The following is a 26,607-nucleotide window of genomic DNA, read 5'->3' as shown; positions in this document are numbered from 1 at the left end:
GATGTGATTGGGAAGTGGTGTGTGAAGTTGAAGAGCAGCAGGTAATGTGCTGCTATGGCCAGGAGATGTGTGTTTGTGGCCATGTCTGCAGGGGTGATTTTCTAATAGTGTCTCAGGTCAGATTACTGTTGAAATAGTAAAAATAGAACCATTATTATATACCCATGTGTGTGTATGTTTCTTTTTCTTTTCAGCACCTGGACCTGTACGCCACCTGAGCTTCACTGAAATCTTGGACACGTCACTCAAAGTCAGCTGGGCAGAACCAGAAGATAAGAATGGCATCATCATTGGTAAGAGCAGTACATCTTTGTGTAACTAAAAGAAAATGAAACAGTCACTGATGGCCTCTATCGCCTTCATCTTCCCTACGTAATCAAATACCATGTTATTTTCAGTCCCATTAGCAGCTGTGATGACAGAAGCTTAATTAAATTGAGTTTGTACGTTCTTGGCAGAAAGTAAAACACATAATGATTGGAGATAACATGACCATTGCTTCAAATTAAAAGGTAATCAAGGTGGACAAATACACTGTGAGTAAAAGCATCACTGAGGGAGGAACCATGAAACATCCAGTTTCTTCAGTATTCTCCACTTAGTATCTTATTTTTCTGTCTGACTTCCACAGACATCCCCCTGACACTGTTTGTGTACAACTGATTCATCATCAACTAATCTCTTCTCTCTGCAGCTTGTCTTTACACGTTATCTCAAACATACCCTCATCCCACGCCTCCCAATATCCAGGGTGCTGTTTGTGTGGCACACCACAGGCCTCAAGGCACTCCACCCCCCCACACACACACACAATTTTGTATTGCCTCATCTCATCCATGGCTCTATTAGACAATGGTGCTGGTGAACACGACAATCTGCTGTGAATTAAGCGATTACGCTGCATTGTGTGCGTGCCTGAGTGTTGACATGGCTGCATTGTGTTCAACATTCATCAGGCACCTACACATCAAGATCACAGTCTAACAGCACAAGGCTGCAGTGCCTGCACAGTCGGCTTACACACTCAGAGGAGTGGGAAAATGGTTATTCAATCAAGGTCACCTTCCACATTTACTCTTTTCTCCTCAACCTGTTTTTCATCCAGCACCTGGTGAGGAGGGAGACAGATGAGGGACCATTCAGTCTCTCCAGGGCTCAACACCCAAGTGGACACACACACACACACACACACACACACATTTCAAGGTGGTGGAGTGTGATACATGACTGTGAAGATGCAAAGGGACAGACAGAGATTTTGACTGTAGTTACCCCTCCCTCATCTCAGCCGCCTTTTTGGCGGTGTACCTCTCACTGTGTGTGTGTGTGTGTGTTTGTCTGTGTGTAGATGTCTGCTCGTGTTTATACTCACCTTTTTTAACCCAGCGTGTGCTCTACGCCCCACAGGCTATATGTTGTGGTGGGAAGTGTCAGGAGTAGAGTCGAGTCGTGAGGAGCATTCTCTGTCCAACACCACCCTGCAGTACCAGCTGACCGGCCTCACCTCCACCACAGTGTACACACTACAGGTGGCAGGGCTCACTGCCGCAGGACGGGGAGTGGTCACATCCTCCACCGTCTCCACCGGGGTCCCACCAGGTACAATAAATACACAGAAGTACATGCGCACACACATGCAGGCTGGTGAGCCTGAATGCTAAAACATTATTTTGCTCATGTGTACATATATGTGTAGCACTGCAAATGTGACTGATGAGCTCTTGTGATGCCATTGTCTTTCCTCAGGCTGATAAGTGGCTGTTACTGTGTATCCATGAATCATCACCCACACAGCCAACACACACTCTCACATACAGTCACACACTGGAAGTCGTTTACTGCATCTTAGTGAACATTTTAGTGTCCTGCTTTTTTTGTGTGTGTTTTCCCCGTGCACGCCTAGCATTTTCATGCATTAAGAGATTGTGTGATTAGACTAATGCCAAGTCGAAATCATTATTAGTGCTGATTAACTGCACAGAGGAGGAATGCAGCTATCGTAGAGAGAGCAAGACACAATCAAAGACCAGGACTGAAGAAGAGAGAGCAGATAGAGAAATATAATGAGGGAAGAAGATAGAACACAAGAAAATACAATCTCCGAAGAACAGACGACCAAAGTCACTCAGAAATGGACTGAGAAGCAGAGATGAATTGTAGGAGAGTGGAAGAAAAACCCACCTCATGCAGCAGGATTTTGTCCTAACATTTTCTGATTACTAATTTATGAATAAAGGCAGAAAAAGTAAAAGCAAGATAGATACAGACAGTTCTTAGAGTCAGAGGTTACTCATTAATTCATGAAAGCAAAAGACTGAAGGAAAGACATAGGACTGAAGATTAGGAAAAAGAACTAAAGCATGAGCAGAGAGAAAGAGAGAGACCCACCAAGCATAGATTCTTGTCATTTATTTATTCATGTATTCATGGAGTTGGGAGAAATTTGTCATTCATCTGAGCAAGGCAGCTGATATCAACATTTCCTCATTATAACCCTTACAACTTTGCTGCATGCACTTACAGAGCAATGGTAACTGATAGTTCTAATCTGTCTCTTGTTGCACACATGTACTTCTGTGCATCCAGAATAAATATTTCTTTGTTGCCAACTGGAGACAGTCATGTTACGTAATTTTATAGTGTTTTTACAATAAAAATCCCCTCAGATATTCTTGCAAATCTTTCTGATGGCCCCGGTGTACTGATGTGTTACAACGCACGCCATTTGATTCAACACATTGACTTTACGGATCTGTATTCTGCCATGTTCAACAAATATGATGTTTCTGATGCTGCAGGAGAATTGGATGGATTACAGAAGATCATACTAGAGCACTTACAGCATCCAGTGTTACCAAGTATTAGCCAAACACACTGAAGAGAAGTGGTTGAAAAGTGGGTCTGAAGTGCTCGATCTTGTTATGATTGAATGAGGCAATTTAGAGCAAAATGGACTGTGATGATTTTTGATGGTGAGGGTTTTTGATTATTAACAAAAACAAGCTGTTGTATTGTTAGGACACAATTTAAAAAATCAGGATTTCAGCCTGTGTTTTCAGAGCAGTTGTCACATGTGCCAGACCAATGCCAATTCAATTCAACAGCTGTCAGTGAAGAAGTCTATTCAGGCACAGCTATAAATGGTGTGGTGTGTGGCATTTGAAAGGTAGCCCTGTAAAGCCTTTCATTGGAATATTTAGTTCCGGTTAATGTGCATTAAAACATGTTATTATTCCACTGCGATTTATTCAAGGTTAACAAAAGCAGACAAGGGCTCCTTCCCATAATGTTTCTTTATACCATAAATTGAATTCTGAGATGTCCAATTGTTCTTGCTTTCAATTATTGATATGTTCCCATTCGGCTTTTTAAGTATGTACCATTTGCCTGTTGAGGAAGACAGTTACTGTCGAGTCTAAGTTATCGCCACAGAAAGAGCTGCCTAAAGTTAATGATTCTTCATTTAAAACATAGATTCTTTGTGGGAGAAAAGGAATGTTGCAAAATACAGCAAAATATATATGAAAACTTAAAATATGAATGTGTATGCCATCTATATCTTTTAAAAGAGTAAACTCTGTGTCTACTTGGTTTTTGTACATATACATATTAGTACATTATTAAGTGGTGAGGTGTACATACTGATTGATCAGACAGACATTGAGATACAGCGTGGTGTAAACAGAACATGTTAAAGCCATGCCATCACATTTTCTGCTTCTCCCCCCCCCCCGCTGTGTCTGGTCAGCCACATTGCCCATTTCATGTCACTCATTATTGCCATGGAAATGGAGCAATGTTAGAATAGGAATAGGTCAAACATACTTTATGAGGCTTGCAGCCTACTCAGACATTTATAGTCCTTAAATGGACTTTAGTGAACTGTGCATTTAATTCACCTCTTGCCTCTACTGGTGTACAGATTTATCTCTCTGTATTGTATTGTCGACCTTGGAGATATGAAATAAATTGTACTTACTGAGATAGCTACACAGCTGTAGCATAAATGCCGGGGCTTTATTGAAATTAACATTTTTTGTGACCAATTTTTTATTTTCCATTTTTATGGCCAAGAATGGACACATGGACATATAAAAAAGGACTGGAGACAATTTCTTGGCCCACCAAAGCTTTTTTGTGCTTAAGTCATTATTGGCAACATGAGTTCATGGAAATTCTCTGTATTAAACTGTTATTTCTTTTGATCATTGCTTTTGAAATAATTTTGCTGCAGTTCTTATTGTGTGAAAAGAACACTGTTTTTCATAAATAGAAGCCAATTGCTGTATCACCAGCAAGTAAACGTGGTTTTTATTACAAAGAGTTTTTATCTCATTATTGAAACGACACAAATGCAGAACATAGACAGCATATCACTTCAAAATAACTTTACTGTGACATTCCCCAAGGTTTTTAGTCATGATTTTTTTTTTTTTTTTGTAGTATTGAGTAAAGCATCATTCTCTTTCTTTTGAATCTTTAGAATTTCCTGGTGCTCCTTCAAGTTTAGTCATCTCCAACATCAGCCCTCGGACAGCAACACTTCGGTTCCACCCCGGTTCTGATGGAAAAACGGCAGTATCACGATGGATTGTAGAAGGACAGGTGGCTATGTCTGTGTTGCCTTCTAATCATGAAACTTAGCAGCAAATAAAGCACTGTATTTAACACACAGTGTCTCTCTTTAACAGGTAGTGAAGGAAGATGGAAAGGAGGAGGCGTGGAAAGTTGTCTACCAGAAAGACAACCAGCCAGATGCAAACATGCTGGAGATCCCCAATCTCACTCCATTCACACAGTACAGGTGAGCAGCAAACGCACACTGTCGACATGAGAACATAGTGAAGAACATGCACACGGGCGCGCACACACAGACCTGCTCACACACATCTCACTCTCCAGCAGTTTCTGCAGCATTGCAAGACTTAGGTGAAGTCAGATAAATCACAGAGACACACAGAGAGGCAGTTCCATCTGAGACTTTTCTGTTTGTCAGCACCTTCACAGATGCTGCATGCAGATCCTTATTACCCTCCTGCAACTAGCAACAGCTAGAGGGGAGGAGAGAGGGGAGGGGAGGGGAGAAGAAAGGCGATGAGATAGAGGGAAGGGCAGCAGAGAGCATTAAAGAGAAACGACACAAAGGGATAAGAGACAAGGAGAATAGGAAATAGAGGAGAAGACATGGGTGTCTGTAATCCCTGCTCAAGGGCTGTGAGGAACCTGCAGTTTGCAAACCTGATCTATCGCCAGCGTGAACATCATCAACTCTTCCCCTTCATCTCCTCCCTCTTCTTCTCTATTTGTCAATCTGTCTCCTATATTTATCAGTCGGTCTGTCTGTCACTGCGTCTCGATCTTTGTGTCTCCACCTTCATCTGTAATGGGATTGCAGTGTGTGTACGTGCACACGTTGTACAATCACAGGGATTATGTTGTCACAGGCGACACCACTGGGACATTAGATGAAGTGGTGTACTTGTCTGTATTTCTTATCCCCCACTTTAAGTCCTTCTTTACACGCTGCTTTCTATTTCCCAACACAGGGACAAGAACTCCTGTATATAGCCTCTCACAAGCACTCTGCACACTCACCTGTTGTGTCACTCATAGCAACACTGAATCATAGATGCATTTAGAAAACATCAAACACTCCCTCATGACTGTGTGTGTGTGTGTGTCAACCGGTCTGGAGTTAATACCTTTTTTCTTTTCTAACTAAATCTTTAGATATTTCAGACAACCTATCAGCGGCCTGTTCAAAGTCTCTTCCATTTTTAAGTTGTGTAGTAACCGATAAACAAATATCATAAATATCTTTACTACAAGTAAACTCAATTAGTCCAATTATATTTCTTCACTCTTACTGTCTGTACTGTACTCTTAGTCTGGTGTCTCACAGTCTTATCATGTTATATTTTGATAGTTTACATTAGAGTTAGTAATGTCTACATTAGTTTTATGATAAGCAACTACAACAGCATTCTGTCCACCTACCTGTAGTATTTCAAAAAGATATGCTGATAGTTTGCATGACACTGTGTAATCAATTGAAAATATTAGACACCTACTGTTCAGGCCTGTTAATGTTACTCCAAAGTCGAATTTGTCACCGTCTTTTCTGGCCATGATGGTTTTAAAAAGGTACTTTGGTCATTTAGCCTGGTGCTGTCATAAAGATGGGGTAATCAAAAGAAAAAAAACGTTAGGCAAAATTGAAGCAGCTAAGCTGAGGTAGCCTGAAGTCCCAAATATGAGTCAGCCTCTAAAAACATATCACAGCAATGTGGAAGCATTATTCGTCAAATGGCCAGTTTTCCAGGTCTGACACATTTGGTTTTTAATGCAGGCTCTCTGGTCCAATTAATGTTTAATTTTGGGCTTCAGGGTCATCGGGGTTATGTTTTCTTACAGTTGAGGATTTATCTCCAGAGTTAGACAGAACTAAACAATCGTACTGACACGCTGCACAGTAGTCCCCAGAACAAGTAACTTAACTTTATTTGTTCAAATGTTCTTCATGTCAGTGGAGTGCCATCTAACTTACTTATATAATAGACCTGTTTTATCCACAGAAATCATCCCTGACTAATGAACACACTTCCAGTTTGTAACACAGACAATCTGTGGAAAGAAATAGCTGTTTCCAAGCCTGTCAAGCCCCTTTGGGATCACTGTAACAATATTATCATTTTTATTATATCTCAGTTTCCACAGGATCAGCAGCACATGTCTTGAAGTATAAACTAAAGTTATGTAGAAAACATTGGAATGCATCTTTAGCTTGGCTGTTCTTTCTCACCAGGTTCAGAATGCGGCAGGTGAACGTCGTTGGCTCCAGTCCCATGAGCGCCCCCTCCAGGCTGATTCAAACCTTACAGGCAGCCCCTGACACACACCCCTCTAACCTCACTCTGCTGTCTGCCACACAGACAAGCCTGCGCTTCAACTGGAAGGTACTGAATCACACAAAGACACAAATCTTACACCATTCAGCATGTGATCCTTATTGCCCCTTTACTTAATTCAAACACTGCTAATTGGACTGATGGTGATTTTCTTTCAGCTTTCAGCTTCAGCATCTCTGTGTCTTTGCGCTTGTATTAATATTAGTTTGTGCGTGGACATTCGCATGCATGTATGGTTGCCAACAGGAGAACTGAACAGGTTGAGTGGCTGACAGCCTGTAATCAGTGTCTCTCCTGGTTATCAGTGCTAACACTAATCTGTCACATTTCCCATTCACCACGCAGACCGCTAGCAGCACAAACTGCAATGTAATTTTCTCCTTACTGTCTTTTCTTTTTTGCTCTTGTTCCTGGTCTTCGTCCCGCTCTCTTTCCCTCTCTCTCTTTTGCACTCCCCCTTTCCCCTCTTCTATTATAACATAAATGGAGAGCAGAGTATTTTCCATTTAAGAGCTGGAATGAGAAAAAGAGGCTGTCAAATCAGACACAGACACTGAGGCACTATGGCCTACCTGTGCAGCATGCTAATGGGATTTTACCTGCATGTTAGCACCCAGCCTGAGCTATGCTAGGTTTGTGACTGTAATGGAACCATCTCAGTGGTTTTAGCTAAGGCTATTATTCTAAGCTGCATATTAAAGGTAATAAAGCTAATGTGACATTCTGTATTATGGCTCCTAAATGCTAAGCTGAGCTAAATCACGGGTATTTAAAATGACTGGGTGTCTCACGTCCTTATCTCTTGCACAGTACAGAACAACCACTGCAATATTGGTTAAAATCTTCAGTGCAATTATAAACTGTGAACAATCTGAACTTTCTCTAATTTAATTTGAGGACGCTGGTTGTGGCTGTAATGTAAAATGACATGATGGGTCACAGGTAGAGAGGATGAGGTGAGAAAAAAACAGAACGAGAAAAGGTGCCAGGAAATGAGAGTGGAAGCAGGTTAAAGATGGATGACAAAGAGTGAAAAAAATGGGGAAATAAGGATGATGAAGAATCAGGAGATGGGATGTCAGAGGGGAGAAAACAGTAAAAGATTTTTTGGATTTACTTTTGAGCTTGACACTATTGTATTAAAAAACATATTCTATGAAATGCATTTTTACTGTGGGTGCCTAAATTTGATATTCAACTCATGTTGTCAGCACCTTTGTTCTGAGGCACTAAACCTTAAAAATGTCTAATTCTATCCAGAGTGGCTATAACAGTTTATTTTATGGCTTTTATTCAACCTGTGTTTTTTAAACAAGCTCATTAGTTTGAATCATGGTGTTCTACAAAGCTCAAAATATTCTGCAAAAGTTAAAACTGTTTTGGTTACTTCACAGGACTTGATTGATATGGTTCTTGTGTTTTTGCAATTGCTTTTCTACTGAGGCTTATTTGGATGAGGTGATGTAATGTATTTCCAGGAACCAATGAGAGTTCAGCAACAAGAGACTTCAAATGTAAAATGAGATAGTTTAAAGTCATTTCAAATTAGAGATTTGCTGCTGTTGAGCACTGCCCAATCTTGGTGCATGTGAAATGTGTGTATGTGTACACAGACTGCATTATGACTTTACCCAAATGTATGCATGCTCCTATAAGGACTCTCTTAAATTCACTGAGGGCAACACTGCAGGTTTGGTATGGGGAACTGTGTCATATTGTTTAAAAGAGGAACAAGGTTCTGTGTGTTTTACTATCATCATTTTATTATTCATAATTTTACCAAAATTAGTTTCTTGTTCCATCATCCTTTCGGCTCTTTTTCTGTATAGATAGTTCTTCTTCCATTAATCTGAGTCAAAATTAATTAATTTCACCAAGTGCAGTGACAGCACAGAGTAGCCAAGTGCTGACACATTATAAGATACTTGCACAGTTCAGAATTGGCACACTGACCCTCATTTATTAAGCTATTGTTGAATAAAGTGCATGAAATATTAAAAAATCTTCTATTGAAATTGTCCTGAAAATAGCAATGAAGGTTTCTACAGACAGATTTACTTTTAATGCAATGTATAACTTAACAGAAAGAGTTAGCAAGGCCATATATATACAGGTAGAGATCCATCTATCTATCTATCTATCTATCTATCTATCTATCTATCTATCTATCTATCTATCTATCTATCTATCTATCTATCTATCTATCTATATCCATCCATCCATCCATCCATCCATCCGAAGAGACTTGTGTGAGGAGGGAAAAGAGAAAGCTATTAGCTATTCACAGTAAAGTAAAGGCTACAACACCATCTCCAAACATTGGGTGTTCCTGTGACCACAGCTGCTAATATTATTAAGAGGGTCAAGGTCCATGGGACTGTAGCCAACCTCTCTGGATGTGGCTGGAAGAGGAAAATTGACCCCAGACTGCACAGAAGGTTTGAATGGTGGAAAAAGCACCAGAAAACCTTGAAAATAGAGACAAGCTGACCCCCAGGATCGAAGTGTAACAGTGTCAAAGTCGCACCATACATCAGTCTTTGAATCAAAGTTGGCTCCATGTAAAAAGACATAAAAAACTGACAGGAGTTTGCTAAAATGCATGTTGACAAGCCACCATGCTTCTTTAGATAGATGAAGTTATTTTATGCAGTTGTTTCGCTGCACTTGGCACAAGCTGAACATTATCAAGACAAAGTCTGAAAGGAAACATACAACCCAGGGTCTGAGCTGTGTCTCAGGCACAGGTCAAGGCTCCTCCAAAGGGATAATATACAAATAAAAGCAGATAAGAATGAATGAGGAAAATACTTTGGATCATTCTGGAGTGACCTAGTCACTGTGACTATGACTCCTGGTCTTAGTCCAACTGAAAATCTATATACAGAGCTGAGGTGGAGAGAAGGCAACCATCAACCCTGAGAAAAGTGCCACAGTTTGCTTGAGAAGAGTGGGCCAGTTAAGAAGCAGAGCCTCATTAAGAGCTCCAAAAAGTGCTTTATTGCAGCGACTGCATTTGGATGTCTACGGGTGTTATTATTTATTTCTGCTGTGTGTGTAAAACAAGACGGGTGGAAAAACACCTCTTCCTAATTCGCTCTTTTTTTCTCCCTCTTTGGTATCTTCTAGCCTCTACCAGAGTCCGAGTACAACAGCAGCCCAGAATCTGTGGGGTACCGGCTGCGTATGTGGAGGACAGATGGCCACGGGGAGGACAGGACTGATGATGTGACGGGAGCAGCGGGGGCTTCTGAGGCCACTGTAGAAGGTCTGAATCCCTGGGCCCAGTACCAGGTTCAGATACAGGCCTACAACTCCATAGGACCTGGTCCCTGGAGCAGCACTGTCGCTGCACACACCGCAGAATCTGGTACAAACACAGACCTCATTTACTCCTTTTTCCTGTTCGCTATGTTCAGAGCTGTCTGGCTAATATTATATTAGAGGGGCATAAGAAGACAGATGGATGAAGAGTAAAGTGCTCCCATTACCTCCCTCAGTCTCCTCTCATTCTGTCACCTCTCTCTGCCCTCTACACTCTCCCTCTATCTCAGTGAGGGAAGATTGAAGGAGAGGGGGAGGGGAGGGGATATGATTGAGATAAAATCGAAGATTGGTTTAGAGAGTGAAGTAGCACTGAGCTGTGTGTGTGTGTGTGTGCATGTGTGTTTATGTGCATGCTTCTATGTGTGTCCTCTAGTTCCATCTGGATCCCCGGCAAATGTGACGGCTGAGGCAGTGAGTTCCACCAGGATCGTGCTTACATGGTCTTCTCTCCCCCAGGCTCAGAAGAATGGAGTCATACTTGGATATAAGGTGTATAAAACACACAAATACTCAGACACACAGTCCTGTCCTGGCATTTCACTTGACCTCCTCAGCCTATTATCACTTTCTCCAACACCTTCATGCATTTTCACACAAAGACACCCACACAAAAATCTGATACAAGACAAATATGATGTAATATCCTGTAAATACTGTAGTTTATTCTTCTTATATTACTGTTTTTCAAAGCATCCAGCTACAGTAAGTATTTTTGGGCCCGTGAGTGAAATTGTACACGTGCATATCAGTGAGGCGTTAATGTTTAATGCCCTTTCATAACACAGTCTTTATGATGTTGTAATAGACACAATGGCTGGATTATTCATGCTAAATCGACAATAGCCCATAAAATCTGTTTTTGGAAGTTCATTTGTTTTTAAATTTTATTACATAAACTGCAGTTTGGGAAGGTTGAGGCTAATGTTAACAAAAAGCTGAATAAATGCCACTGATGGTGATGTGCAAGGTACACTTAGTTTTATCATGACCACTGTGATGTGATTTATACTCAGTGTAGTTTCATTTTAATAATCTCACACTGGTTTATTATAATGCATGTAATCCACTTCCTTTTTTTCACATCCTCATGTATATTTTTGCCACATTGTCAGTGGAACATATATACTATAAATATAAATGTAATGCAGATGTTGAGTACAGCTTTTAATAGCCAACCAAACAAAAGCATATGCACATGCACAGAAGCAAACATGCTGTGTGATATAAAGCAGTATCATCCAATGTTTAAAAAATATAATAAAAATAAAATATAATAATATATATATATATATAATAATAAATATAAAATTCAGGTCATATTATCGACCATGCCCAGAGCACGTCACACTCTCCCATCTGTCCTCCTGAGGCTCACTCTGTGCAGTGTACCTACCATGTTAATAGATGGGAAGTGGCTGCCAGCAGCGGTTCTTCAACACCTTCCGTCCCCTACTACTGTAGATGCTGAATTGTTCTCCTGCTTCCTGCCATGCACTCCTGTTAACAAGTTCTGTTTTTAGACACTAAAGAGCCAACATTTCCTTCAGAATGGTTTTGAGTGTGGCAGGGAGTTCCTGAACATGAAGAGGCACAGAGAAAGAAGAAAGAGCAATTCTTGACACACTGAAATTGTATTTCCTTACCACTGAAAGTACAGTGTGTGCTGATTTGTTTTTTAGATATGAGCAATGTAATAATTTTAATTTCAGGATCAGCTTTAGTGTGTGTTTCAGTTAAAATATGGGTCTGGTAATATTACATATTGTTTCTCTTTCAGAAAATCCCATGAAAAGACCAAAAATAATTAGGGTACAGCCTCTGAAGCCAAAACCTGATAAAACCTATTCTTTTGTGCCACAGATTTCTGTTGTCAGAATACAATGAGCCACACCGTTGCCCTGGCTGACATGTTCCTTCATTATAATATGTTCTGCTGCTCAGATTGTGAAGTCCTTTGAGACATATTTGAGTTTGATTTGTGATTTCAGGCTATATTAATTAAAACTGACCTGACTTGACTAGGATGAACATGGGTGTTGTGCTTTGAGTCAATTCCACATGCAATGTTCTAATGCTGTAAATACTCATAACATACCACATCTGCAGCAAAAAGTAGTCCCCAACAAATACATTGTGTTAAATTACATTTGCTTAATATTATATAACCCTTGCTTAATATTAAAAACTGAACTGTATATATGTGACCTGTTAATTGGTAACTCTAAATTGCCCATAGGTGTCAATGTGAGTGTGAATGTCTGTCACTATGTGTCATCCCTGTGAGAGACTGGTGTACCCTGCCAGTTTTTAAACCTGCAATAATGGAGTTTGGGGCCACTTGGGGGCAACAGACACAAGTTAAGAGCTCAAAACTGGCATACTGTCACCTTGTGATGTTGATATGGTGACCAAACTTACTTAGACATCCAGCAGTTACAGAGCATGACATTCACATTTATCTGGACTTGTATTTTTGGCATTCCAGGCAAATCTAAATTTAATATTGACGATACTTTTAGCTCTGTTTTGGTCTCCCCTAAATCCTGAGGGAAATATGTGGCCTTTTAGCTGCTGAAGGCTCCAGTGTGTTCACCAGTTACTTGAAAACTGGAGTGCTGAGCAGGTAGTGTGCTTTTAGGGCTTTTAGCGGGCTTTTAGAGCGTTTTCACTAAAAACAGCTGCCTGTAGTGGCTAAATGCAACTATGAAAGCAGAAAGAGTGGACCAAAACAGCAATGTTACAGGCCTGAAAATCAAAACTGCTTTGAAGCCCTGTATAGCATAGGGGAACTATGGTAGGTTGATCAGCACAAGCACCTTCTTTCACGTACAAGTAGTCCTATAAATCATCATTATAGCATTTATAGCAGGTTGGTAGGAACAAACAGGCTTGTGGGTGAATGTTGCACAGTGTAGGGAAGTCAAAAAGACTAAAAGACTGTTCCATAATAATATTGACCAAACAGTAATACAAAATATCACCCTCCTTACCCTTTAAAGGCACCAAAGCAAAAAGAGAGAAAAGACATAAAGAGTACTTCTCAGTCACAGATGTCTATTTGTCAACTTTTGAATCTAAATGTATGATTATCTTTGTGAATCCATGTGTGACATGTTTATGTGTGTCTGTGTCCAGGTGTTGTACAATGAGAAGGATTCAGAAGGTCCCCCCAGCGTTCAGGTGGCAGAAGGAGAGGGGAGTGCTTCACTGCTTCTGGGGCTGCTCCAAAAATACACAGTGTATGTGTTGCAGGTGCTGGCATACACACGAATGGGAGATGGTCCTCCCAGCAACCCCATCCTGCTCCGCACCAAAGAGGATGGTAGGTTCTCTTTCTCTTTGCTCGCTGACCTTTCTGTACAGCTGTTTGTTCAACACTTTCACCCCCTTCTCACCTTTGTAGCTGTTTTTCACCTCTTTACACTTCTGCTGTCAGCATAGCCATCAGTCTGTCTTTTCCCCACTTCACTGACCATCCACTGGGTTCAGCTCACCCCTCAGACCACCTTGACAGTGTAACCCTGAACATGTATCTGTGTATATGTGTGTATTTGTGTTAGTGCTACTACATGTGCAGACGTCTTCAGATGCAGCGATGTGGTAACCATGACAGACTATTCAGGATGTCAGCAACCCAGTCTGGTCTTTCTGAATAATAAAACACACAATCACACAGAAGTTCTCATAGCACATAGAAATACCCATACAGAAGGTTCCCATACACATATGCACACACACTGCACACACACATCCTCTATCAGAGTGTCACGTTTGAAAAGTTTTTCTCATTTGAGGATGAAACAAGAACAGGAAAGTCAATTCCTTGCAGTGTCTAATGAACCTCCTTCCTGTCTGTCAGTCACACACATTCACATATTGTACACACCCACATATACACACTCACACTCACGTTGACATGTATTTAGTGGTGTGGAACATGTACTTCTATTAGGAACAAAGACAGAGTGAGTGTGAGGCTGAGAGAAAATTACATTTTCTAGTTTGTGTCTTTTGAAAGTGTTTTTTAAAAATGTATAAGACGCTCAGTGTGCATGTACACTGGTTGGCAGTTTATTAAGCAAACTAAAACTAATGCTGTCTAACACAACAGTCCTGCAATAAATCCTCCCTCATGAAGGTGATAATGTTCAGTTTTCGTTTAAACTGTTTTAGAGAGGTGTATGATAATTTTGGAAGCTTTCAATTGAACTCTACTCCATTATACAGAGAGATGCTTCTGTTATTTAGTCAGTCTTCACTGAGATAAATAGAGGTGGACAAAATATTAGAAACACCTCTCTGTATAATGGAATACGGTTCAACAGCATCATAAATTGCAGCCTCACAAATGATCATTCAGTTGAATCGATACCTCTGAAACAGTTTGAACAAAAACTGAACATTATCACCTTCATGAAGGAGGATTTATGTGTCCTTAATTAACTACTAACTGCATGTGTGTGTTATTACTTCTACTTCTACTTTTGTAAAGACCAGTCTGTGCATACTTCTATGAAATATGGACATTTTGGGAAAATGAAGACATTTTTGACCTCACGTTATATTTTAGGTTCACAGATAGTTTTTGGTAGGACAAGGGTTGTGATTAGACATTTAGTTGTGGTGGTTAAGATAGGGAGTGTATTACATCAATAAGTGTCCTCACAAAGATAGGAGTACAAGAATGTGTGTGTTTTTGTAGGGAGCATGGTCTCATACATCTGTGAGCCTTGGTGCTGTCATACTAACACAGTAGAACATAGTATAAGATGTAGAGATCATTAGAGTACTTTTATTCTTTCTGCTGCTTTTTCCATAACATGGTTTCATTCTGCTATCAACTCCCTTTTCTATTTTTTTTTCCAGTCCCAGGCCCCCCTGTCAGGATGGTGTTTCCAGAAGTTCGATTGTCATCAGTTAGGGTGGTTTGGCAGCCACCCACAAACCCCAACGGCATCATACTAGGTACAGAAACACACACAGACACACATACGACAAAGCAGATACTTGAACGCAACATTCAACTGATAATCCAAAGTTTTACACTTGTATTGACAAAAGACTTTTTATGAATTACTTAAGGACAAAGATTGGCTTAAAGGGGGGATGAGTTAGCAGTTTTAAGCATGTATACACCTCCCCACACACATACACACACACACTGAAATCCTCACATACCACTGTGATCTTTCAAGGGAAGGAAGGAAGTAAAAGCCATAAAATGGAAAAGAGCTGATTCTGTTTTTAGCTTTCAAACAGGGGTCAGTTCGCTCTTTTCTCCACTTCACTGCTGAGGTTTGTTGGTATTTGTGTGTGTGTATATGTGTGTGTGTCAGTCATCAAGCTTGTACCTGGGAAAAAGGCTATTATAGCTGCTGAAGCAAAACACCTTTCTTAATGCGTACATTGCCTCATATATATATAAACACAGTGAGATTTACACATATCGCTTGTTTCTGAAACTGCAAATCACAGCATGTGGAATGAATCAGAAAGAACAGATTAATGAAGAGGAAGAGAGGCAAGAGGAATGTGAGAGCTGCTGAGCTGGAAAGAGTGAACAGAAGGGGAGAGACAACAGAGAGGATGTATGGAGGTGAGAGGAGGGACAGGTGTGTGTGTGTGTGTGTGTGTGTGTGTGTGTGTGTTGCACGAGGGGGAGAGAGGGGTAGTATTTGTCCTCTCAGTGGGGGATGGAGTTGAGCAGGACAGTGTGAGTGATGTGTGACTGTATTGTAAGAGGGAGGACATTTAGTGCAACACCACTCTATAACAGAAGGATGAGTGGGAGGGCAAATCTCTTTCTCTCGCTCACACAAATGCACAGTCCCGCTGTGTCCTGGCTGAGTGCATGGTGTGTGTGCGGGGACTATGTGGGTGTGTGTGTCTGTGGTAATGCAGATACAAATAACTTCAGTAGCTTAGTCGTTTCTTTTGTGCTCATGCCTGCCTCACTTCTCCTTGGGTTTTCAACCATGGGGGACTGACAGAGAAGGTGGACAAAGGGGAAACAAGACCACAGAAGGTGCACAATCTAATTTGGCACAAGGCATTGAGGCATTTGTGTTTTCACATGACCTCTCTATGAATAAGATGCAGCCACACACACATAAATATTCCAGTGCGTCCATATTGCATGCTGATTATAACTGATGTTTGTTTATACACTGAAGTCAGTATGCATACTAAAAACTGTGCTATTAATACTGTTGTCCCACAGTGAAACATTACTGCAGGTATCAGGCTTGTAAATCATGTGAAGTATTTTACTCGACATACTGTATGGTACTCTGCATGGTGATCAAAATTACTGAAATAAAGGTTAGAATCTAAAAGGTCTCTCGCTGAGTTATTGTCAGTTTTTAATAGACAGCTGGACAGCTTTTCACCTGCAACGATAACCTTCAGAAAAGAGAGAGCACCTGCTCCTCTGATACCTACAGTGCACTGCTGCCCACCCACTGAGTCTCGCTATTCATTTATGGATTCACAGGATGTTATACTATATACTAATGATATGTAGTGTAAAAATGGGAGATGAGAGACATAGTGTCACCACACAGTATAACCACCTGATGATGCTCTGCTCACTCTGCCATAGTTTCACCTACAAGCTGTCAACTTTGAATGGTTTGTAGTCAAAGCATCTGACCCAGAATGTTCTACATTTTAAGCAGGCTAAGGTATTAGCACTACACTGCGGTGAGCTTTTCATTAGCAGACACAGCCAATGAAATCTGTTGAGCAGCTAAAAGCACAAAGGTATACAGATCAGATAGACATTTTGAATGCCTTATGCTAAGAACCTACATAAATGCTTTCAGTGGGAAACAGAGTTTAATGGTTTTTTGTTACTATGACACAGTAACTTTGTAATAGAGATTTAACCTCATGTATCTGATAGCAGTGATTTTCTAATGATATTCAGTATGAAACATAATGCAGTGCTCTGACCCAGTTGTTTAGATGCAAGAGGATTTATGGTGTAGCTGTTATCCAATAATCTTCCACACGCTGCTTTCAGATTAACATACAATCAGACTATCTGATGAGATTATCGGCCACACAACCAGATTAAGTGCCTCTGAGCAGATTACTATCCTGACAGTTTATCTTTGAACCAATCATTTTGACACACTTGTGTGTTTGTGTGAGTTTGTGGACGTGTGGTTGTGTGTATCTGGTGTACAATACAATCTTCATATTGAGAGCCTTTGTGAGTGGCCAGTGGCCTGTGGAAAGCTTGGTCGGGGATGAGTGGTTTGAGTGTGTGTGTGTGTGTGTGTGTGTGTGTGTGTGTGTGTGTGTGTGTGTGTGTGTGTGTGTGTGTGTGTGTGTGTGTGTGTGTGTGTGAGTGATGAAAGGTGTTAGTGTTATTACATGGCCTACTGCACATGAGAAACAGACACAAGGCATGTACACCATGGGGTCACAGCCAAGGGGACAGAACAGAGGTTGCATGTTTATATAATATGTGTGTTCACAGGGTAAACTCACTATACAAGGTTTGAGTCCAGTGTCAGAATGATGGGTTTCTAAGTAGCTGTTTATGTTTTAAGGGCTTCATTCAGGAATTAATGGGAAAGAAGTGAAAATAGGCCTCTTGAGAAGTTTTAGGAAACCATGTTTTTGTAGGTTTTATTGTGGAAATAAAGCTGTGTGGTGTAGCATTGTGTGGTTGTTTTTTTCAGGGTTTTATTTGTCTCATGTTGTGCAGTCTTTCATTCCTGTGAGCTTTGTGACTCAAACCAGGCCACAGAAACACAGACACACACAGACTTCAACCATCTTCCTCCTTCTGTCTTACCTTCTGTCCCTCACTAGGCTACCAGATCTCCTACCGCCTTGACAGCAGGGATCCTCTGCGCTGGACCACAGTGGAGGTGGGCTCCAACGCTCGCCAGTTCACCGTCACAGGACTTTCCCCTGAGCAGACCTATGTGTTCCGACTCACTGCTCGCACCGCCGTGGGCTGGGGTGAAGAACAGGAAGCCCGAGTTGTTACCACTGAGCGCAGAGGTAGAGGACACACACATACATTTAGGTGGTACCTGGGATCTTGTTTGCCAATATGACTGTAACCACTCAAAATAAAACTTGACCTGCATGAGCACTCACACTGCCCCAAAAACATCAGGTCTGTGTTTCAGCCAAGAATCTAGACCATAATTGAATAGTACATGGAGAGAAGTACGGGTATGGGAAAAAAGTCCCCACACTGAATCTAATCACCTGTGTCAAATTCTGCTTTTAGAAATTCAGATGATTGCATTAACCCACCCCAGAGGCCCTTTTATGCCAAAAGCTCTGAATTGTCAGAGCAGCAACTTCGGATGAAACTTGGGATGAAACCCTGGAACTCATTTCTAAATTGGAGCTGGCTCTAAATTATTAAGAACTCAGGGAATTTTTAAGGTCAGTTCTAATATTGGTACTTTAAAAAACCAGGGGGTGAAATTAGCAGAGCAGACAAGCCAAGGTGGTGCAAATGACACTAGGTGTATTGACTTATATACTTGATGACATACTTTTGAAGAAAAGTAGTGTTTTCATCTTTTCTCCCATCCATTGCCTGTATGTTGTAGTCACTGCATTGTTTATAGACTGTCTTTAGACATTCACAGCTCTACAAAAAAACTGACATTTTGAAGCCTAATTGTTTAGTCCCATTAGTCACATCCATGCAGATATACAGTAGGTTACATAAGTTTTTCCATTCTGCCATCAAATACTGCTGAGTCCAGTTCAAGGTTACGCAGGGGCTGGAGCCAATCCCAGCTGACATTGGACAAGAAGTCCACCCTGGACAGATCACCAGTCTCCTACAGGGCTGACACATAGACAACACTCAAACTGACACCCAGAGTCACCAATTAGCCTAACCCCATGCATGTCTTTGGACCCAGTGCACCCAGAGAAAACCCACACAGGCATAGGGAGAACATACCAGCTCTACATAGAAAGGCCTCAGGTATAAACAGGATTCAAACCCAGAAGCTTGTTGCTGTGAGGCAACAGTTCTAACCACTTCACTGCCACCAAAATCACATATATTACATTTTGGTAAATTCTTGTATAGAGCAATAAAACTACATTAGGAGGGAGGATAAGAGAGATCAGGCCTGATGAGTGATAATCATTTTCACAGTTTTACAGTTTTTTTCTTGCACAGTTATAAAAATGAACCAATAAGAATATCATAAAGTACCAGCGCCATAAGGAGTATCAATAAGACTCTTCCTCTTTTCATCCTCTGCTGAGGAAAACAGTAAGATATGGTTGAAAGCACCAGCAAAAGGTCTGTCAGTAGCTGTGATTACAGGTGCAACGGTGCAACAAACCCATTTGTAATGATGGCTACATTCCATGTGTGTCACTTCCAGGGCTCAGTGTAGTGGCTCACTGGCATCCAGCCCCCCTCCTAAACGTCATCATGAATGCTATTAGTTACACCTGTGGTTTTCTTGCCTTGCTGAGTCAAAGTGTCTGCTGTAAAAATCTCCTATAGGGACAAATCTTTATCTATGTTCGCCCCAAACAGTATGTGGTTGATGGGTGATTTTGCAGATTGTAGTTTGATGATAAAAAAAAATAAAAAATTACAGTAAACTGTAAAACACAGTATGCTGTAAAGATCTTGAATGAGAGTTTCTTGTGTGTGTGTGTGTGTGTGTGTGTGTGTGTGTGTGTGTGTGTGTGTGTGTACAAGATTGAAAACTTTATAGAAACAGCAGCACCTTTCTGCTAGGTAGGAAGAGTAACTGTGATTTAATTCTTTGACAGTATTAAGTCACACACTAATGGAGCTAATGTAACAGGTGGTTTTTTAAAAAAATACTTCTCTATATTACTGGATAATTCAACAAAAATAATGGAGTGTAAGTTTGGAGACTTTGACTAATGATGAGGAAAATTTTGCTTTTTTCATTGCACCTGTTATGTACAGCACATATCATGCATCTTCTGTGCCCCAGAAATGCAATAACCTGTAATGAAACTCACATTCAATTATAATGATGCATGAAGAAATAACGTGTTAAATAAACCACATTAGTCACTAAATTCTGTAAATGAGCTCATTTTAAGGAGGAGTGACTTGATTGATGTTATTAATGTTACCTGTGCTTTGCAAAATGTTTTCCATTAGATAAGTCTATTATAGGAGACAATCACAATTATTTTATGGCTGTTTTGTCCAGTTAAAATGTCTTTTTCTATTACCTTACCTTAATCCAACGATTATATTTATGCCATACATTGTCATTTCTTACTATAATGCCAGTGAAGAAAAAGTCAGGAAAGGTCAGACTTTTCAGATTTTTTAAATGTTATGATCTCTTCTAGATGAGATGAGTTGTGGGGTAGGTTATCTGTGGTTCAACAACAAATAGTTTGTGGCTGAACATGTAGAATCCTTCATTACTGCGCACCAAACACAGGCACAGCATAAAAAGTCTGACCTTTTCAATGAATGGGGTATTTCACAGAATAAGATGAAATGACATTTAGGAACTTCTGTGGTCGAAGAGCTGCAGATATTGAAATAACCAGGTCCTTCTGTGGGGGCATAATGAGAGTTAGGACTTTCAAAAGCTACTTGAGAATCTGTAAAGTAGGAAATGTAAAAGGTACATTATTGTAGCAAAGAAAAGTGTGGCATTCAGTCTGTTTATACCTTCCACTGAACCGGCCAAAATGAATGGACTTGTTGAGTGAGACAACAGGAATTATTAGCCTTTCTCACCAACTATCTTGCACCAATTGGCTACTTTGTCATAGCACCATGCTCTTTTGTGGGCAGGTGAAAAATGTACAGTTAGTAGGTTAGAATTAAAAACAAGGCCGCAAATGTGGAGAGAGAACAGTGAGATCTGAAAGCCCTAAATCTCAGATTCTAAACCAAAGACATTAGTGTTGTTCACAAGGTAATTATGGACATTAATAGCAGAATAGCATTAGTAGCAGAGACAGACTGAATGAAACTTTTTGCAAGGTGAAGGAGTCTGAGCAGTGACTGTAACTCTCCTAAAGAAACATGAAAACAAGTATTTTTTTGTAGCAGTGTAGTCAGTGGCCAGAAAGGAAGAAAAGATTATTTAAGTGACTTGACTCATGACTCTGTAGTTAAGTTCTTTCTTGTTCAATCTTGAAACAAATAAAAAGTCTCGTTTTTATCCTTCTCAGATTCAGAGGTCGTGATGCTTTTGTCTAGCTGTCTGCGCCGCTCTCTTTTCTGCTTCATTCAACTGCTTTCATGTCTTCAGCTTGTTTCAAATTCAGCAGCCCTTTTAACTGAGTGGACAGCACAGTGTTATGTTAATATTAATGCAGGCCAAGAAACACAAGAAACAGGTACATTACAGTATAAGCAAACAGCAGGAATCAAATTGAAAAGATGGATTTCATGAAATACTGACACTTGGTGAATTCATTTTAGTATCAAACAAACAAGAATATACAAACAACACAGGAAGGTGTGAATCCTGCAGGGCACTGCTGCCTGTCGCATCTCTGCCAGTGCCAAGTGACCAGCTGCAGGGTTGTCAGCCATGAGCTACCCTGTTCAGATGTTTAATCCCAAAACACTGCAGTCAGGGATGACTCCATGCCAACCCCTGCATTTTGATGTAAATCCCCATCACCGCTCTTTCCCTAGCCGAAATTGCCTTTTCCCACATTTTGAGACAGTTCTTTTAATGCTTTTTAAGTTTACCTTGTGACAGTTCATTGCTCTTCAGGAAAGGAGCTGTCTGGTGAAAAGGCCCATGAAGCCTTGTAGCTTCCAGTTTTGAAAACTTCCAGCTCCACTTCCTGCATCTGCACACCAAATCAACGTATGAAATCTTTCTTTCGTAGGATGTCTCCATGACTTCCTCCTGGAGCAGACCTATGAAATTACGATCCTGTTTAAGATCATAATTTGATCCCCTCTAATTTACAAACTAGGTAAGTTGCTTTTTCTGGGTCTGTGGATCAGTGTTTGCCTTAGCTTTCACTGGCTCCATGTTTTTTGAGTGTCATGCTCACTGAGAATCCTTTCCTAGCTTGTGCCATCTTCCATGCTTCTGACCACTCCCAAGGGTGCCCTTCCATGGGAACCTCTGGCCCTGCACTTTCTGGCTGACTGCCTTTAGCAATTAATGTTCTTCATCCTCCACCTATAGCTCCGCCTATAGGAGGACCTTGACGCCACCTTTGATTGTTGGATGAGGTGGAGCAATCTATAGATAATCTTTTGGCCAGCTGCTGCTCTTCTGTTGTACAATCCTGAAGACAGTGGCAAAATGTCAGGTGTGCATAGTAATTTTCAATAAAGTTTCTGATCCAGTATGGGCATGGCATGTAGAAACGCCAGGGTGGAACTGAAGAGCAGGTGGGGAACTGATTTAAATGCCCTTACCAGGTCTAGCCTTACTGGGTTTTGGTCTGTCTCTTTTTCCCTTGATCTTTGTGTCTCGGTGTGGGATGGCTCTTGAGTCAGGCTCAGAGAGTTTTACTTGGCTCTTTTTACATCTTGGCTGACTTTGCTCAGTGTAGGTGACCCCATCTGGAGTTACACACCAGGGGCTGCTGATGATTATAAATAGCCTGGAGATCCTAGTGGTACATGTTGGTCAGGATGGCCAAGCTCTTCAGGGTCATCTTTTTCCATTGCCAGTGACCCAGAGTTTTTTACTCAAGTATGTTCTTCCTCTTTAAGGAGTCTTTGATGAATCTTGCTCTTTGTTTCTTTCTTCTGACTCCTTTTACAAGTCCTGTTTACACATCCAGCAGATAGTCACGGTTCATCATTCACCTGGAGTCATGTTTTTGGCCACCTGCTAAATGTGATGTGTTCACCAGCTAGTTGCTAATTTAGTCGGTCTACAGTTTGACGCTGGGTCGCTAGTGTATTTATTTGTTTATTTATCTTGCTAAAAATGACAGAGCAGAGCAGTGAGTGAACCACAACAGTGAAGTTTTGGACCATAAACCCAAACTAATGAGCTGAAAGAAGCTAAAAAACCTAGAGTTGATAATTGCTTCATCCAGTGTTAATTTAAAATATAAATGCTAATTTGATTATAACCGCTCCAAATAATTTATCTCTATGTTTTTAGATTAGTATTTTCATTGGTTGTTATGTATTTGTTATATTTTTACTAACATTAACACTAACACAGCAGAAATACAGCTTTTCATTGTGCCAGCAAGGTGGTGTTGTTTGATAAAGAGAGGTTTGACCCCTCCTCAGCTATATCACAAAAGTGAAACATCACTTTAAAAAAGAAGTTACAGTAGTTCTGGTGTCTCACTAGGCTAACGCATGAATAACTTTGGCCTGAACACAGCTCACAGCCTTTGATATATGTCATCCCTCATCTCTCTCTTCAGGTTTCTTTCAGCCAGCGCCATATATGCCTAGTAAAGCACTGAAATGCTTCAAAAGTCCCAATATTAAAATGTGACAGTGAAGCGATTTTTCATGAAAGCCTGGACTCCTGGTGTCAGATATTCTGCTCTGAGCTATCACCTTGTGTACTGCATTTTAATTGGATCAGATATCATAACATCTGCAGCATCATTATCAGGATTTCTTTAGAATAAAATTCAGTGGTTCCCTGTTCCACTTCAGTAACATAATGGCCCATTCGCACTGTGAGATAGAGAGAAGAGCCTAATAGAGATTTCTTTCTGATGATTCTGAGGAGACCAGCTTAATCCGTAGAAAAAGAAAATTGGCTTTTTGAGTGTGTGTGGGGGGTTGTATGTGTGTGAGGCTGCATGAACGTGCACGCGTGTATTATAGATAAAACTGTGACTCCCTCCAGAGAGATTTGTATATGCTAATGTTAGTCTCCAGTTGGGTAATAGCCGATAAGTTAATGGACAACATATAGTACCATATTTATCTGAATTAATTCCCCACACTCCACCTTTTCTCTTTCTTCTACATTTCACTTCTGGGACTCTCTTTTTCTTTTCTGCTCTTTTCCTCTCCCCTGTACTCCCTTGCGGTAAACCGTTGTGTAAGTGCTAGAAGGGCAGCACATGTTCTGACAATTATGAGGTTATTATCAGAATATGATCTTTAATGTGGGACAGAACAAGGAGAGAACTGAATGGGAGACACAGATGGTATCTGGAAAACAAAAGAGGGAGAGGATACTCAAATCCTGAAGGGAGTAGAGAATAAGGGTGTGAGGGAAGAAGAGAGACAAATAGATTTGACTTAAATTACTTGTGATAAGGATGAATGAAGGAAGGCAGGCAGTGTGTGTCAGTGTGTGTGACTGCTTGTGTGTGTGCTTGAACATAAGTGCAGATTAATTAAACCTCACAGGGCATCGATAATGCTTTTATTTCTAGACTTAATCGATAACCTAATGCCCCTGAAATTAAACAGTTATGCCCCCCAACTGCATTTTTGTTTATGTGTGCATGTGCATCTTTGTACACACGTCTACTAATCACACAGATAATGCCAAAATAGTTGTACAAAGATACTGACTCCCAGAGCCATCTTTCATCTTCTAATTGAATCACAAAGACACACACACACACATACTCAAAATTGTTTCCCTGAGTGCAGTGGCTAGGTGTCTTGTTTCTATATGTTGCAACAGTCACAATGATGCATATTACCCTGTCCTGTGTTATGTTAGGTATTTGCAGCATATGCTCTGTGATGGTCTCAATTTGTCCAGGAGACAATTTATTTCAACATATATATAACTACAGAAAAGAGGGAAAGTAAATAAGACCTGATTTAATGAGTGGAGAAACATCCTGAATGCAGATATTTCTCTACAGGGCACTCACACATGCATTTGCATGCAGTAACCTGGTTACAGTTCACTCTGTAGTAAACCAATTTGTTAAAGATTCATTTCTGTAATTGAGGTATAAGATCACAAAAATACAAAAAAGCTGATGGGACCTGAGGCAGATTTCTGCTTTAGAAAATGAAACTCTTAATTAGATATATGTGTATAGAGGTTTCTAGAAAGGTTTTACATGTAAACGCCTGCCTGACAGACAGTGAAAGTGATTGTGACAGCACAAAATGAGTCTTTCCAAACTTTGACTAAAATTAAACTCAGAAATAGATGTCTAAATTGTAAAAGTTAGACACATTCATGTTGTAAGTAAAAGCTGTGCTGTTTCTATCTGGCTACTCAATTCACGAACACCACACAATATATCAGTACAGTTATAGAAACAGCACTGAAGTTGTTCTCCAGGCTCAAAAATGTTTCTTAGTTTTTTAAGTGAAAAAAGCTCTATAACAAACAGCAATGGTGCACCATTGGATATAATATTACCTCAACTTCCCTTTGGGGATTAATAATGTTTATCTCATCTCACCTCATAACAGCCACATACTGTTAGACTTCTAAAACATCATTTTATGTATGAATGTGTCACAATAGCAACTAGGATGTTTGTAACCAACAGGAAATTGTTCTAGAAATTTAAATTTGTTGTTCACTGTTTTTCTCTCATGCTATCCCTTCAATTCCCCTGTTCCTTCTTTATCACATCACTTTTTCTCCCTTCTTTCCCTTTACTCCTCTCTTATCGCTCCTCTCTTCTTTTCATCTTCCCTGTTCCCCCCTCCCTATCACATCCACAGAGCGTCCCCAGCCACCCAGGAAGTTATCTGTTCCCCAGGACGGTGTTGAATCTCGGCATCTTCGCCTCCACTGGGTGACGGGCGGCTCCGGCTCCTCTCCCCTGAGGTACTTCACCCTTCAGGTCAAAGAGCTGCCCAGTGGGGACTGGAAAACACACACTGCTGACATCCCACACAACATGACCACCTGGACCATTGACAGGTAAACATGTGTGCATACGTGTGCACTCACAAGCATAAATGTACACACACAGCTGCTTGAGGGGCAACAACGTAGTACATTTTTTAATGCCAGCTATCTCTTTACTAAAACCACTCACCAAGCAGTAATTGACCTTCCATAGCTTATCAACCGTAATTACATGCAGCAGGCCTGTCATATTCAGAGAGTTCAGAGGGTGGAGTCTCTAAAGTCTTTCCAAAACCAAAACACAAGAACAAAGAATGGAAGGAATGGATGGAACAGTGTTGACTCTTTCTTCATATGGTTCAGGTTAGCTCTGTTCACAGCAACAAGGTGTTATTAGCTTTAGCTTTAGTTATTTATCTCAGACAGTGTTTCAAACAACTCCTGGAGCTTACACTGCAGCTATCATTTCAGCTGACAAAATTGATGGTTGCTCGTACTCTACCTCTGTGTGAAATCAAGGAGTCATTGTTTCAAAAACCACTAACAGTTTGGAGTGGTAAAGCTGCCATTGTTATTGTAAAATAGGGCTTACCTAACAGTCAATCAGTCAATCTCAAGGAAAAAAT

General features: G+C 40.6%; 1 protein-coding gene across 1 annotated transcript in view; it reads left to right on the top strand.

Annotated features, from left to right (window-relative positions):
* Nucleotides 1-26,607, top strand: part of LOC113128200 (protein sidekick-1) — a 204,195-nt gene that overhangs the window by 160,700 nt on the left and 16,888 nt on the right. The window contains exons 22-32 of the mRNA XM_026303327.1: nt 195-293; nt 1,408-1,599; nt 4,484-4,605; nt 4,692-4,804; nt 6,806-6,956; nt 10,038-10,278; nt 10,609-10,724; nt 13,371-13,557; nt 15,102-15,200; nt 18,060-18,254; nt 25,852-26,053. Coding sequence (XP_026159112.1) covers nt 195-293; nt 1,408-1,599; nt 4,484-4,605; nt 4,692-4,804; nt 6,806-6,956; nt 10,038-10,278; nt 10,609-10,724; nt 13,371-13,557; nt 15,102-15,200; nt 18,060-18,254; nt 25,852-26,053 — 1,717 coding nt within the window. The remainder of the gene's footprint in view (nt 1-194; nt 294-1,407; nt 1,600-4,483; nt 4,606-4,691; nt 4,805-6,805; nt 6,957-10,037; nt 10,279-10,608; nt 10,725-13,370; nt 13,558-15,101; nt 15,201-18,059; nt 18,255-25,851; nt 26,054-26,607) is intronic.

Source organism: Mastacembelus armatus, chromosome 1, assembly GCF_900324485.2.
Source record: "Mastacembelus armatus chromosome 1, fMasArm1.2, whole genome shotgun sequence".
Lineage (NCBI taxonomy): Eukaryota > Metazoa > Chordata > Actinopteri > Synbranchiformes > Mastacembelidae > Mastacembelus > Mastacembelus armatus.
Note: the sequence above shows the minus strand (reverse complement) of the source record. Positions and strands in the feature narration are given on the sequence as shown.